General features: G+C 35.6%; 1 protein-coding gene across 4 annotated transcripts in view; it reads left to right on the top strand.

Moving 5' to 3' along the window:
- Positions 1 to 21559, top strand: part of Ankrd17 (ankyrin repeat domain 17) — a 154654-nt gene that overhangs the window by 27722 nt on the left and 105373 nt on the right. For all 4 annotated transcript variants that reach the window (XM_010610877.3, XM_010610875.3, XM_010610879.3 and 1 more), the window contains exon 2: positions 14747 to 14900. In XM_010610877.3, coding sequence (XP_010609179.1) covers positions 14747 to 14900 — 154 coding nt within the window. The remainder of the gene's footprint in view (positions 1 to 14746; positions 14901 to 21559) is intronic.

Here is a 21559-nt window from a genome sequence, read left to right as displayed (position 1 = left end):
TTTTCTCTAGTTTTATGAAAAATGCTGTTGGTATTTTGATTAGAATTGTGTTAAACTGTATATCAATTTTGGAAGTATTGCCATTTTATGACTACTGGTTCTTCTTATCCAGGAACAGGGCATACCTTTTTAAAATTAATTAAATTAAGTATTTTTAATTTATTTTATTAGTACCTGTTTGTAGTATGTAATGTATGTAGTTGATATAAATACTTAATATATCTTAATTCCTTTTTTCATCCGCTTTCGCCACTACCCCCAATCACCTGATCTCCTTCCCCTTTTTTTTGGACGTGTGTAGTACATAATGTTTACTACATTCCTTGTGTGCTGTTCTTACAGGTACATAACACATCTTAATTACTTTTTATCACCTGTACTTCCCCTCCCTCCATCTCCTGTCCCTTTACCCTTTGGGAAAGATACATCTCCCTGCTTCCTATTATTTCTTTTATTTTGCCCTTTGTTTATACTTTGGGTTTCTCATATGAGATAAACCATGTGATATTTAAGCTTTTGTTTTTGATGTATTTCACTTAATATTGTGGGCTGAAGATGCATCCATTTTCCTACAAATGACTCATTTACCTTTTTAAGACAGAGTAGTCCATTGTGTATACATACACATTTTTTTTATCCATTTATCTGCTGATGGACATATAGGCCACTTCTAAGATTTAATTATTATGAGTTTTACTAAACATGGGTATGCATGTATCACTGCCTTGTTTAGGTTAGTTACTAAGTATTTAATTTTTCTTGATACCATTGTGAATGTTATTGTTTTCCTGATTTATTGGTGAGTTCATTATTCCAGTACAGGAAAGTTACTGATTTTTGTGTGTTGATTTTCTAAATTGCTATACTACTGAATTTGGTTATTCATTCTAGGCGTCTTTTGGTAGAATTTTTTGGGTCTTTACATAGAGGATCATATGATCTGCAAATAATGATAATTTGACTACCTCTTTCCTGTTAAATCTCTTTTATTTCTTTTGCTTGATTGCTCTGGCTAATGTCTTGGGTTATATTTAACAGAAGTGGTTTTATTGACATCCTTGTCTTGTTCCTGATTTTAGAGAGAAAACTTTCCGCTTTTCCCCATTTAATATGTTATTGGCATTAGGATTGTCATAAATAGCTTTTACAGGTTGAGGTGAAGTCCTTCAATACTATTTTCTTTTGTATTTTTAGTAAATGTATGTTGGATTTTGTGAAAGGTTTTCTTTTGTTTTTTACATCTGTTGAGATGATCATGATCGTGTGATTTTTATCTTTGCTTCTGTTAATGTGATATATTCATTAATTTACATAGGTTGGGCTATCTCTGCATCTCTGGGGTGAAACCTACTTGGTCATGGTGTATGATCTTTTTGATTTGTTGCATTCTGTTTGTCAATACCTTGTTGAGGATATTTGGTTCTATATTTGTGAAAGAGATTGCACTGTACTTCTCTTTTTGGGCATTATTAGCCTCCTTGTTTCTTTCTAGGATATTGTTGAGAATTTTGGGGGTGCTAATTCAATGGTCATGAATTTCTTAAGTCGCACCTTGTCACATTAAGGCTTTATTTCTCCATCAAGTTTGAAAGATAACTTTTGCAAGATATATCAGTCCAGATGGATATTGTTTTCTTTTAGGTCTTGAAATAGTTCACTCCAGGTTCTCATGGTCTTTAAGATTTATTTTGAGAGTCTGCTGTAATTCTTAGGGTTTTCCTTTATAAGTGATTGATTTATTGCTTTTCTCTTACAGCTTTTGTTACACTTCTAGGATTTTGATGTGTTATGCAGAGGTTGTTTTCTGATCTTGGCTATTTGAGGTTCTATATTCCTCACTTAGGTGTATGATATTCCAAGATTTGGAAAGTTTTCTGCTTCAGTTATTTCTGTAAACAAGTTTTTAAAGCCAATTGTTCTGCCTTCTGATTTTTCACTAATTCTAATTAATAGCAGCGTTTGGATCCACTTTCATTGCTGCTGTTGTTTTTAAGGTTTCTCAGTATATGGTCACGAATATCACCTTTTCTTGCAATTCTTTCACTGTCTTCAGATTGGTTACTTTTGCTGTTCACTTTCAACAGAGTTTTGAATCTTCAGGATTTGTTTGATACCCTTTCATAGACTGACTACTTGTTAAACTGGTTACTCGTATACCAGTGGTACCTTAGTTCACAAATTTAATTCTTTCCACATTTTCTGTTGCAAGCCAGATTGGTCAAGAACGAAATCAGATTTCCTCATAAGGTCAACATTGAACCTAACCTTTGAATTTGATTCAGTTCTCCAATTTGGTTTGCAACCAAAATCATTTTAACTCAGCTAGCTTTTTATTAGTGTATTCGGCAACTTGCTGATCATTTTATTAAGTCTGTTATTTGTTTAGTTATATCTTGTTTGAGTTCATCGAGTACTTCAGTGATATTTTCATCTGTTTTATTAGTTTTAATAATTCAGCTATGTGTCTTTTGATTTCTCCCCAGAAATGACCCATGGATCAACTTGAGTGGAGTGGGAGTTTGTGGAGGCATTTTGTTGTCTTCTTGGTGTTTTTGATTTTTGTTTTTGGTACCAGGGATGGAACTCAGGAGCACTTGTGAGGCAGGTGGTGGCACCACTGAGCTAAATCCCCGGCCCTGTTGCCTTATCTTCTTACTTTGTGAGTGTGTGTATGCGTGCATGCATATATGTGTGTGTTTGCTGAGCTTATAGGTGGAAAGTCTAGTGTATGCTTTTCAGTGAGGTACTTTGGATATGTCTAGCTATAGGGTCTGCCTCTTCCAAGATCCAGCCATTTTCCTTAATTTGGAAGGGGAAAACGATAACAACATTTCTGAGAGTTGACTCCAGTATTGTTAATGACACAAAGGCAGTCCAGATATTGGCTTACAGAGAGAACCAATCTATTTACTTTTCTTTCCCTCCCTCCCACCCTCCCTTCTTTCTCTCTTTTCATTGTTTTTTGTTTTTAAGGTAGTTTCTTGCTATGTGTACAGTTCAGACTGGCTTTGAAATTACCGTGTAGCTTAAAAGCTGGTTTCAAACTTATTGTAATCTTCCTCCCTCAGCTTCCTGAGTACTGAATTAAAAGCATGCACCGCCATGCCTGGCTCTAGAGAGAAATAGCAATAGCTTTGCCACCCTGGCAGTAGGAACAATACCAGCAAACATAATAGCATCAAAGACAAACTGGATATTGACATACCATAAGAACCAATAATGTGCCACCCCTTTAGCCATAGAAAAGAGATCTATAATTATAAATACTAAGACAAAACAAATTTTGACATAAAGCAATATCAATAAATGCAACAGTGACACCTCCACTAACAATAGAAAGGAATTCAACAGTAATAACATAGAGTTAGTTATCTAAAGATTATTAAAGATTAATGGTTATAATAGTAAGGATAAGGGGGTCAGGACTTGGAGAATGAAAAAAATATAATTTGAAAAATTAGTGGAAGATGGGAAGGAGAGAAAGTGAGATAAAAGATCTTACAGAATTAGATAACAGTAACAAAAGAAACAAGTAAAAAGAGAGAAAAAAAAACCAAGAGCAAAATGAAAAGGAGAAAAACATTAAAAGGGGGGGGAAAACCCCAAAACAAAAACAAACCCAAGTCCCAGAATAACAAGGAAAAAATGAGTCCAGAAAACTTTTTCTTTGTAGTTTTGAATGAGTGGTTTCTTTCTAGGATCTGCATGCAGTCTTAGAAACCAGTAAGTCATGGTTTTCTCTGCCTAGCTTTATGGCCTGTGGGTTTGTGATGTGTACGCCCCTCCAAAGGCCCCTGTCTTTGTTACTCAGGCTGTGGTATTCTTTCAAATGGAAGTGTGTCCTTGATTCTTTTGGTAAATAGGGAAAGTGATCACTTCCCTGGTCTCTGCGCTGGATGTAGGCAGCAAGGTGAAGGCTCAAATAGAAGGCTGTATTTAATGCCCACATTTTTAGATCCAGCCATCTCTGAGAGCCACACATGTCAGGCTTGGCTCTTACAGGGCTTGAGCTTAAATCTCTTAGGCTGTCTTTGCCTACCCTGCACCCTCTCTACAACTGTGTCCTATGGCAGGCTCTCACCCAGTCGCTGTGGGCAGATAACGCTGGGAACCCTGAAGTACACTTGTTCTGTGACTCCATTTTAGAAGAATTAAACTGTTCCCAAAATGGCTCCCCATAAAAATCTTCTCAAATGTGGCAGGTGCTGCACTGGATTTCCCTCCAACTCCATGCTGATTGAAGGGAATCACTTTCAGAGTAAAACCAGGGCCGGGGATTTAGCTCAGTGATTCAGTGGCCTGCCTCGCAAGCGCAAGGACCGGAGTTCAATCCCTGGTACCAAAAACAAAACAAAACAAAAAAAAAGCAGAGTAAAACTCCATGCTGTTTTTGTAGTTTACAATAGCCTTGGGCTTTTCTTGGGGCTGCGAACCCTCCAGGTTTATCTTCTCTCTATGGGTCTGGCCTTGTCTGAGAGCAAGTGAGTCAGTGCTTCTACTGCTCTTTTCTGAGGAGAAGCAAAACAGGCTCAGAGTTGGCTGGTGGACATGGCCAAGATGTGAAATTCATAGGTTCTGAGTTAGATGGAGCAAAAGCAGCTCTGTTGAGTTTTAGTGTGCTGGATTTTATTTTTATACTATTAGAATCGATGTGTTTTCTTTCTAATTTTCTAGGTTTCTTGACTTTCTAGAAAAGACTTCTTATCTTTGATATTATAGGAGTTTTGTCTCTTCCATTTTGTTCTATATGGCAGGCATAGTGCTGCACACCTGTGGTCCCAAACATGCAGAAGACTGAGGCAGGAGGAATGCCATGAGTTCAAGTCCAGCCTGACCTACTTAGCAAGACCCTATCTCAAAACATTTTTTTATTTTACTTTGTTTCATCATGTGTTTTGAGATTTTAATTTGTCTAGATTTATACTTTGTGATAAGGCCCTAACACCTAATTATTTTTCCACCTTCATAGCCATTATCTTAGAATAACTAATTGAGTGATACATCTTTTCTTCCATTATCTTGAAATTAAGAATTGCAAATATGTATGTTCTGGATTCAGTACTGTACTGTTTTGATTACTGGTATTTTATATCTGACATCTGGTAGGCATCCCTTGCCATTGTCTTTTTCACAAATTTGGCAATTCTTACGTGTTTTTTCTTCCAGATGAACTTTCAAGTCAACATGTCAACTTCCATTCAGAATCCTTTTGGTCTGGCTGGGGATTTAGCTCGGTGGTGCTGCTGCCTGTCTTTCAAGCACAACATCCCGAGTTCAATCCCCAGTACCCCCCCATCCTTTTGGGACTTTATTGGAAGTACATTGAATTTACACATTAATTTCGGGGAGAATTGAGTTTTTCCATCCAGGACCATAGTATGCCTCACCATTTCTTCAAGTGCTCTTTTAGGACATTTAGTGAGTTTTACAACCTTATTATGTGGGCCTTACATTTTTCTTGGTAGGTGTGTTCTTGGGTAATTTTTAATTTTTGTTGTTTTGAATTGCTTCCTTTTTTTTCTTTTTTTACATTTAGTTTTCTAGTTGATTAGTGCTGTAACAGAAGAAAGCTGTTTATTCTTTATCTAGAAGGGTGATTAACATTTTATCTTTCAGTGTTTATATTTCTAAGGGTATTTTTGTTTTGTGCCTGTTTGTTTTGTTTTTCTGGTCTTAATGCATTGATTTGTTTTCCTTAGCTTAAATATTTTTTATGGTTGTGGATACTGTATTAAATCCTTATACTTTATCTTAAATGCTTATTCAAGAGGGATTTATTTAGATAGTGTCTTGTGCCAAGAACTGCACCTCACAGTGGTGGTGGCACAGTTATTACCGTGTGGTAGTTATTTAGATCCATCTGAAACTTCACCAGGTTTGTGACTACACATTTTATGTTTGTGTATACAGACCCATGTATCTTAAAATGATCTCATGGTAATCATTCTGTAGTTGTTTTTATGGTAATTAATGAATAACGATAGAACCAGAAACAAGCTAATAATTGAATTGCAATCTACTACTTGATTTTTTTAATGATAGCAAAGTTTTATTAAAGATAGGAAAAGAAACAGGCTCTGCAGAGCCTGAAAAAGCAGAAAAAGAAGTGTACCCTACAGTGCGAGGGTGGGCCACCATGCAAGAACAAACAGTGGCAGAATTCGACTTTGGATACAGTGTTGTGGGAGAATTTTTCAAATACTCAATAGCTCTTAATTCTGTTACTGAAAAATCTACTTGTGAGCCTGAGATTTAAGAATTGCATAGTTATCTTGTAACACATTATAACTATCTCTTTAATGAAATGTATCATTATTGTTAAATTTTTACATTGGATTATGTTAATTTCATTTTGAGTTGTGGGCAGATAAGCAATTGAAACATAAGAATCATCAAGTTTTGTGTAAGCTCTGTGAAACAGTTGTGTTAATTGTATTGCTGATTCTCAGCATACCCTAGACCAGAGTAGGTGCTTAACTGATAGTTTTAGAGGGATAGACTGGTATGAATGAAAAATACAGGAATAAATCATTGATTTTATTTTTTTGTAAGTAAAATTTTTATTTTGTTTGTTTTTGAGACAGGTCTAGTTATATAGTTTGGGGTGGTCTAGAACTTTCAGCGATCCTCCCACCTCAGCCTTTTGAGTGCTGAGATTACAGATGTGTATCATCACTCCTGGCTTTGTAAATATACTTCTGAAAGCCAATTTTTATTTATTCAGGTTCATTTTAGTTTTTTTTATTTTAATGTCAGTACTATAGAGAATCATACCATTCATTGACTTTTTATATAGGAAAGACTTCATTTCTTTAAAACAACATAGAGTAGTTTTTGGTGATTTTGCTGCAGATTGTGTGTGTGTGTGTGTGTGTGTGTGTGTGTGTGTGTGTGTGTGTGTTTAGTAAAAAAAATTTCCGGTTACATTAGTTTTGGAATCATTCACTCTATTAACAGTTATACTATTTTATTAACATTTAGTCTTAGGGTTAGAGTTCTGTCATCTGCAGATTTCCATGTAACGTGGTATTTTGAATATAGGAGTATATATATGCGTTCATTCACTGCTGATCATTGTAATAAGTTCGTGTTACTCTGGAGAGAAAGTGAAAAAGAATTTTACTTTTGAATGTAAATATTATTACTAAATAATAATGTTTGTATTGTTTTTCAACAAAAACAACTTCTGTGGCCAGGCATAGTGGCTCACTCTGTACTCCCAGGGAGTTCTAGGCCAAACTGGACTACTTCTGAGACTTTTTTTTTGATACCAAGGATCGAACTCGGGGTCTTTGTTCTTGCGAGGCATGGGGTGGAACCACTAAGCTTAATCCTTGGCTTGAGACTCTTTTTCAAGCAATGCATAACCTGTACAATGAAACATCACCTTTACTATTTATAAACTAAAAGTATTTAACCTGCAACAAAGAATAGAGATCAGAACAAAAAAGCTTCTAGGTATATATCTCTCAGATTCAACATTAAGTATTTCTCCACAGCTTTCTTTTCATCATGTACTGAAGAGTCCTGTTATTATTCCTACATACTGATGTGTATATGTCTAAAACAGGACAAAAAAGGAAAAAAAAATAAAATAAAACATGAGGACAGTTTCTTACATAACCAGAGTAATGACTACATTACTTCAGACAGACCCGACACATATTCACATCTCTTCACTTGTCTCAAAAATGTCATTTTTTAATAGTTGGCTTATTTATTTGAATCAGGTTTAATTTCTGTTATTTTGTTATTATGTTTCTCTTTAATTTAGAAAAGTTGTTACTTAATTTCGCTCCCATTGTCCTTACTTGAAGAATTGGTCAGTTTTACAGACAGCCCACATTTTAGTTTATCTCTTGCTTCTATTTAGTCCAGTGGTTTGTAGCCTCCTCCTGCTCGTCAGGATTTTGGGGGGTAGATGGGTGAGGAGGGGGGCTGTTTTCCTTTTCCTTGGAGAAAGACATTTGGCAGTGTGCCTGGAGATATTTTGGTTTGTCAAACATGAGGTAGGGTTGCCTTTGGCATCTAGAGAGTAGAAGCTAGAGATATGCCTAAATATCCCCAAAGTAGCACACGTAGCCTCCAGCTACAAAGAATTATCTGGCCCAAAATGTCACTAGCACCTACACTGAAAAAACACTAATTTGCCCTCTTTTTGTGTACCTCATTACTTTTTTGAAAACTATTATTTAAAAGTTCTGTTAGATTGTTATGTTGGGGGCAGGAATACTTTGTGGGGGTACAAAAGTCAGGGGCATGTAGTATTTGATTGTCCTACTTCTGTGGCTCAGGTGGTGACAGCCTGATCCCTAAATGACAAAATTTGAAAGTTTGCTTTTTTAAGATCAGTATGGAAGTTCAAACACTTATTACTCCGGTGGGCTGTTAGACTTATAATACCTGTCATTTAAACAGGGTCACTTAGTTCTCTTTGCTCAGCTCTAACAGTGAATTGAACCTGTGATTTCTAAGGCTCTTACAGCCCACACACAGCACCCTCCCACTCCCCCACCCCCACCTTCGTTTTGCATTTTGATAGTTCTTTATATTAGATGAGAATAGGATGCATAATTACCATTTGATAAAATACCCTGCTGTTCAGAACAACACATCCAAATAACTTTACCATGCTTTAAATATGCATAATTTTGATAGCTTTTTCCTTAAGAAAGAAAGTGAGACAAACCTTTGCTCTTTTTTTTTCCCCTCACTTCAAATTTATTTGTGTCTGGGTGTGGGGGCAAATGCCTGTGATTTCAGCACATAAAAGGCCGAGGCAGGAGGATCTCCAAGTATTGGAGGCCAGCCTGAATAATGACATGGTGAAACCCTGTCTTAGAAAACAGGCAACACACACACACACACACACACACACACACACACACACACACACGCTATTTCTGTGTTTCATTCAGAGAAAATAGTGAAGAGCTCAGAAGCAGAGAGTTTATGTACTACCATCATGGACAAGGTCCTTAGTTGAATCCCTAGCACTGCCCAAAAGGAAGAAAAAATTTTATATTTCTTACTGAGACCATTTTTAACATTTACTTTCTAGAACTTGTGATTCAAATTGAGTTTTTTTTAATAGATTGTACAATAAAAATGAATTTGGTTTCAGTGGGAAAATGCTTCAGTTTTAGTCTCAACTGCCTCTGCTGGTGATGGGATAGAAAATTGTATCATAATTGGGTTTGCAGTTGAATATGAAATTGCTTGTTTTTTATAAGTTTACTTCTCTTTATGTCAGTCTCTCCATTTATTCCAACTTGTTTTCCAGTTGGAATAACAATATTGAATGTATTTTGGTACTGGGTGTCAAACCTGGGTCTTTGTACATAGTAGTTAAAGCTCTCACCATTGAGCTGCACCCTCACTTCTCTAGTTGGAAAACAAATTAGAGTTAAACAATAAAATCCTCTTCTTCCTCTCTGAAGCCGTATAGCTTTTTTCCCCTCATTGACTGACTTTACCCTATATTATTATTCATTTGTATACCCTCATTAAAGAAATAAGTTCTGGATAGTAGAATTCGTTTTCATATGACTCCATATCCCCCGTAATTTACTACTTTATATCTTTTGCTTGAAGAATGTTTGTAGTAAATGTGTCTAATAAACAAAGGTAGCATTTTATCCCTGCTAACGTTGACTTTTTTGTATCCCTTATAAGCTGTGTAAAATTATATGCCATTAATTTTATTTATTACAAATACCCTTCTTTCTCCGGATGCAATGAGACTTTTAGAATCTTAAAAGGGAAAAATAACAGAATCATTTGGTAAATATAAACTTCTTTAAAGATTTTCTTAAGTAGTTACTTGAAGAGTCATGAAAATGTGTTACATACAATTGCTAGATATGAATCAGTAAACACAGCAAAGTTTCTGTTTTCATGGGACATAGAAGAATATTCAACCCCCTATAGGGGAAAAGGCAGAATAAGGGTCTGGAGGGTGGCTAAGGCTTGCTTAGGTCCCACAGGAAGCAGCTGTAGTAGTGCTGTTACCAAAGCCTCTGGTCAGAGCTGAGGCCTTAAAATTAGCTCATTCTTCATTAGTCTTAAACCAAGGGTAGGGAAGAAATAATATTTATTCCTATTTTCTTTAGTTTTGATTACTCCACCCCCCCTCCCTTCAAAATTCTCTTTATATAATTACAGTCGTTTAAATTTAGTTTTTTAAGTTAGCAGATTTTGCATATAATAAAAATAATGAACTTAGAACAATTTTTCAATTTTTCATTGACCTCTTGTATGAGGTACATATGATATTTTAGTACATAGTGTGATCTGATCAGAGTAGCTGTTAACATTCACCTCATATTTATCATTTTGTTGGGTTGAGAACATTCAAAGTTTTCTCTTGCTGTTTTCAAATTCATAACTTAAGAGTCGGCCAGGTTGTCCTACTATTCTGTAGAACATTAGATGTCATCCCTCCTAATCAGCTGCACTGCTGTACCTGTCAACCATCATTTTGCAGAGAAATGTAATCTAAAAGAACAAGTGTTTCTGGACTCAGTATCCCTTGAAATGCAGTTTTCTTAGTAAATTTTTGCAATGTAGCATAGGGGACTTTATGTTAGAAAATCATGTTAGTTGAAATCTAATATCTTCTTGTTTAATAACTTCTAACATTCAGGATGTGCCTGCAGTACAACCTCTATTGTACCGCAGATAAATTTTATACTTGTGTCAGTACCATATTCCATGTTCCTCTTCTCTTATATTAATTAGCTATTTTGGTTGATTTTTTTTTTTTTTTTCAGGATGTGCCTGCAGTACAACCTCTATTGTACCGCAGATAAATTTTATACTTGTGTCAGTACCATATTCCATGTTCCTCTTCTCTTATATTAATTAGCTATTTTGGTTGATTTTTTTTTTTTTTTTTTGCTTGTTTGGTTTCCTTTGGTTAAATTTAGCACCTTTAATTTGGGGGCTGACCTCACACAATATTGTTCTTTGAGGCTTTTGCCACAAATTTGAGGCCACCCTTGTCTTTATAGTGAGTTTAAAGCCACCCTGAACTATATAGTGAGTCCCTGTCTCAAAAAACATAAAGCAAGGCAAAACAAAACAAAAGACAATATTTACATATTCATTTGTTTATTCATGTGTTAATGTTTCCTTTACTTACTTTTTTCTTTCTTTGGATTGAAATGATTACAAGTATTTTAACATGAGATTTCATTGGAAACAATTTTTGTTCAGTACGACTCTTTCTTTGGACCTTATCGCAAGATAGAAGACCTTTTTTTACTGTTATAATTCTGAATCATAACTTACTGTAACAAACCATGCTCAAAAGTCTGCTTCTGAAAATAAAACACTTTAGTCTTCCTAAACTAGAAGACTTAACCTCACTAGCCCATATAATTCCTGCTTTATCTTGCCTTTGCTACTGCCTTGAAAATTAACTTAAAATTTTAAAAAAGTTCTTGTATTTTTAATTTCATTACATCTTAACAGTTTTTTACTTATTAATGTTAATGTACTTTAAAATTCTCTGAATCCTTTCTAAAATTTTTAAAATTAAAAAAAGTTTTCATTGGTACATTTAAGGTATATAATATAATGACATTCATCATTGGAAATTTGTACCTTTACATAATCCATCTTGGTTTTTATTTTCCCCCATTCCCTTGCCTCCCTTCAACCCCTCCATCCCTCCCTGTCTATAGAGACTTTGTTTCTATTTTTTTTCATTTTCTCATATTAATTCCATTCCCTTCTTTCTTTTCCCGTACCCCTCCCACTTCCCCTTCTTGTTTTACATCATCTATTATACCTTTTAGTCCTTATTTACACTTTCAGTGTCTCACACTAGAGAAACTATGCGGTATTTATATATGTGTGTCCTATTTATTTCACTTGAGTATCACTTCAGTGTATATATATTTAGTTGTAACTGTCTCTAGTTTCTCGTTCTTTATGGCTGAGTAGTAATTCATTCTCTGAATCCTTTTTAAATGTATTTATAGATAAAATCTTCAGGGTGTTTTGTCTGTTTGTATTTTGAAGTACTAGAAATCTCATTTAGTATTAAATATGCATTGATTAAAAACAGCATGATTATAGTGGTGGTTGGCATACGCCTGTAGTCCCAGCACTTGGGAGGCTGAGGCAAGAAGATCACTGTGAGTTCGAGACCAGCCTGGACTACATAGTGAGTTTCAGGTCAGTCTTGACTACATAGACCCTGTCGCAAACAAACAAACAAAACAGCATGGTTACTAAATATGTATTAGAATATTTATTAAAATATTTTATTCTAACAATATTTTTATTATTTTATTATTTACATTTATTTTATTGTTCTAATAATTTTTATTTTAATAAGAATATTATTGCTTTTTTTTTTTTGGAGGTACCAGGGGTCAAACCTCAGGATCTTGCTTTTGCAAGGTAGACGGCGGTACCACTGAGCTAAATCCCCAGCCCATGTATGACTTTCAGAGGTTAAATAATACAGAGTTCTGATGTTTTGATAGAAATATATTTCTGAAAGTGTTTTTCTTATTCCTGACCTTCTGGATACTAGAAGGTGGAAGTTTTTTTGTTTTTTTGGTTTTTTTTGCTCTAGGTTATGAATTACTTTTGTGTCTATTTATTATGGTATTAGAAGTACCTTAGATTTATGAAATAAATTTCTTCAGATCATGTTATTGGTGTTTTATAAAATAAATCAACTTTTTAGTAGAAAATAGAAAATAATGTTTATTCTCTTTGTAAGTAGCACTGTGATAGCAAATGTCAGTTTTCCATCTTGGTGGTTGTATTTTGTAATTCTTTAAATTTCTTGAATGTGTTGTTATTAATAGTCTTTTATTCTCAGAATATGCATTTACTGTAAGCCCCTCTCAGAGACCATTTCAGGTGTCTGAGAGGTAAAAGGTTCCTTCCAAATATGTATCCTTTCAGTGTTACCAAGAGTGACAAAATAAGACATACATATAAAGCACTTCTATGTCTAAAAATGTGTTATAGCTGGAAAAGTACTAGTTTGGTTTATTTATTTATTTATTTTTGAGATGTAAGGTAAATTAAGCCCTATTTTTTTCCTCATGAAATACTATTACTGCAAAATATCACTGACAAACTGTGGTTATCAGTTGGGTATTTGGCAAACATATTAAAAAATGATTAAGGTGGGGGCTGGGGATTTGGCCCAGTGGCAATAGCGCCTGCCTGGCAACCTTGAGGTCCTGAGTTTGATCCCTGGTACCCCAGTGATAAAAGAGTAATGTGAATCTTTATTTATTTATTTAGGCTTTTTTTTTGAGGCAAGTGTTTCTCTATATAGTCCAGGCTAGCATTGAACTCACTTTGTAGCTCAGGCTGGCCTCCACTTGCAGTGATCCTCCAGTCTCACTGAGCCTGCACTTTTTTTTGAAAGTATTTGTTGGTGGTGGGTGATAAAATTAAGCTTCAGACTGGACAATAGTGGTACTTACCTGTATTTCCAGCACTCATTAGGCTGGCTGAGGCAGGGAGATCACTGTGAGTTCAAGCCAGCCTCAAATACAGGCCGATCTCCAAAACAGAACAACAACAACAAAAAACAAATTTAAACTTTCAGTAAAAAATCAGAACTGGGTAGGGTGGTACATGCTTGTAATCCCAGCCTACTCAGAAGGCCAAGACAGGAGGAAGGTAAGTTTGAAGCTAATCTGGTAATTTAGTGAGACGCTCGCATTTTGGGAGGCTGAGGTAATAGGATTGAAAGTCTGAGCCCAGGCTAGGCAACATGATGATAAATCAGTCTCAGATTTTTTTAAAAAAATTAAAAGGTCTAGGGAATATACTCGGTTCAAACAGCTGGGATTTAGTCCATACCTCACTTGTACAAGGCCCTGGGTTCAGCCCCCAGTACTACAATTTTTGTTTGGTTTGTTTGGGTTTTGATTTTTTGAAACACAGGGTCTTGCTTTGTGTAGTGCAGGCTGCCTTGGACTCACTGTGGAGCCCAGGCTGCCCTTGAACTCGTCGTGATCCTCCTGTCTCAAATTCGTAAATGCTGGGATTACAGTTGTGTACCACCATATCTGACTTTCATAAAAAAATTTAAAGACCACAAATTAGAATTCTGAAACTCTTACTTGCTTGTGTGATAGCTTTGTAGTAAAGACTTTTCCTGGGATGGAAGTGTATCTCAGTAGTACTGCTCTTACATAAGTAAGCACAAGGCCCTAGGTTCAGTCTCTAGCACCACAAAAAAGTCAACAAAGCAGATTTTCTGATGAAATCAGTGATGATGTTAATGAATGTGGCTTTTTGATATTGTTTCTAATAGCATAAATATCAGTACTCAGAGCCCTTACATGAAGTCCTTAGTGTTTAAGTGTATGAAAGAATCCTGATAGCATATGGTTAGAAGTTGCTCAGGTAATGCCTAGGGAAGGGAGAGGCTGATTACATGAGAGTCAGGCTTTAGTCCAACTGTGAACTTCATAAACCACAATAGAATGAAAAGAATATATATGGGTTTAATAATAGGCTGCGGTTGAATAATACGTTCTTAAATTCTTCACAAATTCAGTCGTCTTCTTTAGTTAAGAGATGGATTAGATATCCATACAAATTAGACATCCATCTAAATTAGATAGAATTTATTTAAGGTTGCTATTGTATTTATCACTGGTAATTAAGTTAAAATATTTTTCTCTATCTTCTGTCTTTTGCTTCTTTCTCTTTCCTCTTTTCCTTTTGTTCCTCCTTTTTTTTTCTATTTGTTTTCTAGGTGGAGTCTTTCATTTTGGATCAGGATGATTTGGAAAATCCAATGCTGGAGACGGCTTCCAAGTTGCTCTTGTCAGGCACTGCTGATGGTGCAGACCTCAGGACAGTAGATCCAGAGACACAGGCCAGACTGGAGGCTCTACTGGAAGCTGCAGGTATGTCTAAGCTCTCCCTAAAAAGAGTGTCTCATTCACTGCTGCTGCAGACCTCAGGAGGGTAGATCCAGAAACACAGGCCACACTAGAATCCTTGCTAAAAGTGGCAGGTATTTCTATGCTCTACTGAGTAATAATCTTGTCTTATATTTGTGAAAACCATGAGCTTCGATATTACATGTTTTCTCTTGTAGAGGAATCTAAAAATGTAAAGAACAAAATAAAAAGATAGGTAATTGGAAGTAGGTAGATCTTTTTCAGATAGATAAGAGAGCAGATAAGAGCCAAGATACATCATGTAATGGTACAAGATCCCAGTGATGAATATAACTGTAATGTGTACCTAAAAAGTACCGAAAAAACTAAGAGAGAGAGAGAGAGAGAGAGAGAGAGAGAGAGCGAGCGAGAGAAGTGGGGGAGAGGGGATAAAAGGGATGAGAAAAGAATAGAGATGTGTTGTTTGTGTGCCAACTCCCATAAGAGGTATAGTAACTGTACTGCAAACAAGTAGTAATAAAAAATAACTGAAGAAAAGAAAAAAACTTATTATAAATGTATGCTCTTGAACAATGTGATACAGTTCATAAGGTTAATCAGTTTCTCTAGAATTACTGGACATGTTTTATTAAGACATTTTAATTTTCTTTACCAGAATAAAATCCAAATGCTCTAGTTTACTTTATTTAAAAAGACAGTTGATTTTCATTACTTGCGAGTTCCGTATTTGTGAACTTGCCTATGTGCTGAAATGTACTTTAACTTCCAAATCAGTACTCATGGCCCTGTCAGGGACAGGCAGAAAGCAGCAAGAAATTGGAGCTGCCCCTGTGTGTCTGAATGTGGTTAAGGTCTGCTCTGCTTTCCTGTTTCAGTTTTCCTGCTATAAAATAAAGATATGTCCCTTAGCAGTCTGTTTGGTGCCACGTTGTTTTCAGTTCTGTGTTTTTTATTCATGACTCTCATCCTAAAAGTGGCCCCTGAACACAGTGCTGCAGTGCTGTCCAGTGTTGTTTAGTAAGAGAAGGCTGTGATGTGCCTCGCAGAGGAAGAGTGTTAGGTAAGCTTTGATCAGTGAGTTACTGTGCTCTTGGCTCATGAATTTAATGTTAATGAGCCAATTTATATTTAATAAGGCATCTTAAAACAAATACATGAAAAAAGGCTTGTGGTGGCCTACACCTATATTCCTCTATTTCAGGGTTTGCAGCAACTTCACAGAACCAAATTATCATGAATAACAGTAACTAATCATATGTTATTCCCTGCAGTTTTTGGTATAGGCTGTCTGTCTCTTGAAACCTTGTAGAGTGCATCATCCATCCTAGTTTTATAAAATTGATTAAATTGTCCCCATAGCAATAGTTTTTTTAATTGAGGATTCTGTATGTTATCAAAGTGTTGGTGCCATGTAAATGTAAGGCGATGAAACTCTGAATCTCTATAGTTATTTTTAAAAGCCACAGATTTTCTCAAGTTAGAAAATAGATATAAATTACTTTGAACATTAATTGTTTGTGGCTTAAGAACTGTTATGTGAAGACAAATGAAAAACCAAAACTGATGTGCTATACGTTGTACATGCAATGCGTGTAGATAAACTATTTTACTATAGCATAAAAAGTGCCCACTGGTTTTTGGTAATCCTTTCAATAAATACCTTGTAATAGCATGGAAATATTTGAGGGATTCATGGATGAACTTGATTTCTATTCTGAGTTAAATTCTGGAATAAATTATTGAAAGAATCTCGACAAAAGAATCCATATTAAGAGCAGTATAGGTTTTTTCCTTGACAATAGAAAACTATTGATACAGAATAGTAGAGATGTACTTTAGCTTTGCCAAACATTTGTTGTTGCTAAATTAGTTTGTGAGATAAATGGAAATAATGAAATTACTTGAAAACATATCAAAAGAGAAACAAAGTATTACTGTTGCAAAGGGAAAACTCGGGTGGAATGTATTGCTCTTCGAATGCTTTTTAAAAAAGCTTTCATTTTCGGATGCTCCCTGCTCATCTAGTCTAGAGTAGCTGTCCATCATTTCTCTCTTTTCTCTTTTCCTCCACCTTCAAATAAATTGTCTTTAAAAAAAAAAAAAAAAGGACAAGCAGAAGAGGGTATGTTTTTGATTATTAGAAGCAGCAGAATCAGGTTCAGAGATGCTCTGTGGGAGTAGATTTCAGTTGAATGCTTTTGCAGGTAGAGTACGTTTCTGTAGGGCGCTGATAGTTATTTCACGTTTCCTGTTTATTCCTAGATAGATTTCAGTTGAACGCTTTTGCAGGTAGAGTACCTTTCTGTAGGGCGCTGATAGTTATTTCACGTTTCCTGTTTATTCCTAGATAGATAGATTTCAGTTGAACGCTTTTGCAGGTAGAGTACCTTTCTATAGGGCGCTGATAGTTACTTCACGTTTCCTGTTTATTTGTAGATAGATAGATAACCAATAAGCTAACCTCCATTCTCATTCCTTGCTTACTTTTTGTCTTTTACTTCTGTCCCCCCTTTATCTCTTTCCACTTCCTACTTAGCATCTCACGCAGAATCATAAAGCGTGTACTCCAACAAGCCCGTTATGTGTGTGTTCCCTCTCAGCCACGTCTGTCGATGTTGGGCAGGCTCTCTTCCTCTTTACCCACTTCCACCCTGCCTTGTCCCCACTAGTGTGACTGTCAGTCTGATTAGGGACCATGTTATCGCATAGATAAGTACTTCTGTGTGCCTCTCCAAGGTTTGTTAGCCATATGTACCATTGAAAAAAAATAAATTTAATACACATCCAAAGAAAAAAATAATAGAAATTCTTTAACATTGCCAGATCCTGTCAGTTTTCAAAAGTTTTTAGTTATTTCATATCTCTTTACAACTGATTTGAATTAGTAACCAAACAAAGCTCACATGTTTAAAAATAATAATTTTCTTTAACCTATCTTGCCGCTGTTCTTGTTGAAAGTCATTTATCTCACTTAATGGATTTTGCCATTGTATCTTTATGTGTTGTATTTTCTTTTTCTTATTTTATCTTTTGGTGCTATTGGGAACTGAATCCAGGGCCTTCAGCCTGAGCTACATCCCCAGCCCCTTTATGGACTGTGTGTGTGTTTTGTGAGACGGGGTCTCACTAAGCTGCCTAGCCTCGGCTTGAACATGGACCTCTTCACACAGCCTCCCAGAGTGCTAGGGTTACAAGCATGCATTACTATGCCTGGCTACATGTTGTATTTTCTGTAAACCACAATGTGGATCCAGGTATTTGACTGATTCAGGTTTCTTTCTTTTTCTTTTTTTCTTTTTTATACTGGGGATCCAACTGGGAACCTTGATTGATTCAGATTTCTTACTGGCAGTCATCATACGAAGTGCTACATATTTCATTATGTATCACATGGGTACTGTCTGACTGTTTCTCCTTTTGTGATGTTGATATTGAATGTGGTTTAGGTAACCAAACCCTGTCTTTTGATAGGATCATACAAGGTAAAATTTTTGAGGCCTTATCTGAAAATCTTTCTTACCATACTTGATACTTTGTGTATTAAATTATAGTTTAAGAATTATTTTCCTTCAAACTTTTGAAGTTACTGCTCCATTGTCTTTTAATTTCTGGTACTATTATGACTGAAAATTTTATTTTTCCCTTTCTCTATACCACTTGTCACTATTTTTTTCCCCAAAAAAGTTTAGTTTGATGCTTATGGTATTTAAAAATGTTGATGTCAGTTTTATTAGTGTATGATTATAATACATACTAAATACATTTATTGTGAGGAGTTGGCCTTTTTTGCCTCATCTTTAATAACTTTGGTGGACTTTTCACACTAAAGATTTCTGTCACATGGCTAGTGATCACTGGGCTCTGTTCGTGGTCAAGAGCAAAGACATTAAAAGTTCAAATTGGGAAATTTACAGATATGTTTTGTCAACTTTGCATTTCACTATAAAGCATGTTTTGGTTTCCAGTACAGCAGAACAGTTTATTTTAAAACAAGCCATGTAAACTGATACTTTTTTATTATCTTTTAGTTTTTCTGTCATGATATGGATAGTTGTATTTTTTCCCTCAAAATTTCACTGGGTGAAATTGCCTCTGTTCTCTTATCTGTTGGCTATGGGGAAAAGTGGACTTCTGGGTTTGTTATTATTACTGTAGCAAATTCACTTCTTAGAAGTTTTAGGACTGAGCTCCCATCTCCTTATGTGCTGTCCGCTGAGGCACCTCTCATCTCATTGCAGTTGTCCACATTCTTAGATTCACAGCTCCCTTCATCCATAAGGCAGTAGTTGTACGTAGAGTCCTTGTTCTCTGAGTATCTGACTTCCTGATCTCCAACCAGCCTGAGGAATCTGTCTGCCTTTCATGAGTTCATATTTTGGGTTTAGAAGGATAATCTGTGTTTAGGTCAACCATACCTTAATTACGGCAGTGAAACCTGTGAAACTCAGTCCCAAGGGTTGTGTATAGTATTTTAACACCTAATGTCAGCAATATTTTAGATTTCTAGCAGTGATTAGACAAGAGACTCTCATTTCTTTGGCGACTCTCATTTCTTTGGCAATACCCAACATGTCTTTAGATCTTTTTCTATTTGTGTTCAGTTTCTTGAGAGATCACATCTGCTATTTTTTTGTCTTGTGAGTAATCAACCTGGTTGCCATACTTCTGGAAGCTGAGAGTGGGAAGGGGTGAAGATTTTATTGCTCATTATATAGATATTTATGTTTACTTAATCCTCATTTTCTGTGTAGCCCTATATCTCTTCCTTCTCTATAGCTGGTTTGGCATTTTTAGAGAATAATCGCCAAGTATTCACCCATCTCCCTGTTTTACACACAGAGCCTCATCCATGTATCTGGTACTTGTAATTCCTTGGTCCTTTCAGGCTGGATATCTGGTTTCTCTTTTATAATGTCATGTTTCAGTTTATTCTGTTCTGTTAAGTCAGTTGTGTCTCCCATTTATTCTGGCTTCATAAATACATTGTAGAATATTTTTTAGTTTGATCAAAGATGGGGTTTCTGTTACATTATAATCCTCTTTTTAGTCTAAGAAAAGGAAAAATTACTCGCCTATTTTAAAATTAGAAATCTAAATACTTAATGGGCTTTCTCTCCTGTATTTGTTATTCAATTAATTGGATGTCAGAAATGGGAAAGAATAATCCAGTCAGCACACTCCTGTGATCTTTGCTGATTAATAACTGTGTAAGACCAGAAGACAAGGTTCACAGTAATCCAGGATAGTTTGTATAATTAATTTTTGATCACTGCTTATAAATTTGAAAGGTTGCAATCTATATCTTTGATTATTTCCTCATTATCTTTGCAAAAATTATCTTATGAATATAAGGTGTTCATAAAGTACTCTTGACCTTTCTCTTTAAGCCTTGATTGCTTTCTTGTGGTTCATCCTCTTGCCTGGTTTCTTTTGCTCTTACTGACAAATATTTGTTATATGGCTTGTCTGCCTTGTCTGAAGAATTGGAGTTCATTCTCTCAAATGGAAACCTATGACTTAGATCTCAGTAGTGCCATAATAGTATAGTTGATCTATAAAATTAATATTGCTGAACCAACTTAAGAGTCTAATATGACTTTTAATAGTAGTGATATAAATTATCCAGAAGTTACCAAACTTAAAAGACCAGAGTGTTTTTTTTGTCCATCTTGATAAACAGGAAATTTGACTGAACATTTTGTTACAGTAAATTCAGAGTGTCTTCTTGCCAGATTTATTTTTGGTTTTATAAGATACAATATTTTATATCTCATGTTTTTTAGATTAAAGTGTACAAAACTTTAAATACAAACATATGGAATTATTGCACTCCTTTTACTATTTTAAAATATATTTATTTGTGTGAGTATGTTTATTATTACCCAGTGAGTGGTCCTTTCTGTCTCTAACTTAAATAATTTGCTTTAAAAACTAGTGTCCCTGGCTGGGGATTTAGCTTAGTGATTCCAGTGCCTGCCTCGCAAGCACAAGGGCTGGAGTTCGATCCCCGGTACCAAAAAAAACTAGTGTCCCATATGATTTAATATGCACTGAAATCACCTTAAAATGTAAAAATGTAGTTTTTGGATCACTACATCTTGGAGATCTAAGATTCTGCAGGGTAGAGGGGTGTTTTTTTTTGTTTGTTTTTGTTTGGTTTTTAGAGACATGGTTTCTAAACGCTCAGATTGGGCTGGAACTTGCCATCTTCCTGCCTCAGCCTCCCAAAGTGCTGGGATTTCGCCCTTAAGATTTTGCACTTTTTAAATAAGTCCCCAAGTGATAGCAGTGCTTCTGTTCAAAGATCACATATTAAAGATGGCACACACCTATAATACCAGCACTCGGGAGGCTGAGGCAGGAGGATTGCTGTGAGTTCAAGACGAGCCTGGGCTACATAGTGAGACCCTGTCTCAAAAATTGAGTACCAAGATTCGGTAGTATCCATCATGGCATTAGGTGTAAAGCTTCTTAAATCCTGAGTGCACCAGATCCATTTTTAACATATGTAGCTGCCTGCAGCATTAATAATATTGATGAACACCTTGACTTAAGCACCACCATTATTACAATAATGAAGGTTAGAGATAAGCTTATATGATAGGGATTAAAAATCTGAAAAAGTTGACAAGTTGTTTCATTCAGATGGTTTCTAAGCCATT

Source organism: Fukomys damarensis, unplaced genomic scaffold (assembly GCF_012274545.1).
Source record: "Fukomys damarensis isolate Sample0158 unplaced genomic scaffold, DMR_v1.0_HiC HiC_scaffold_35, whole genome shotgun sequence".
Taxonomy (NCBI): Eukaryota; Metazoa; Chordata; class Mammalia; order Rodentia; family Bathyergidae; genus Fukomys; species Fukomys damarensis.
The sequence above is the reverse complement of the archived record's forward strand: the minus strand, read 5'-3'. Positions and strand labels throughout refer to the sequence as shown.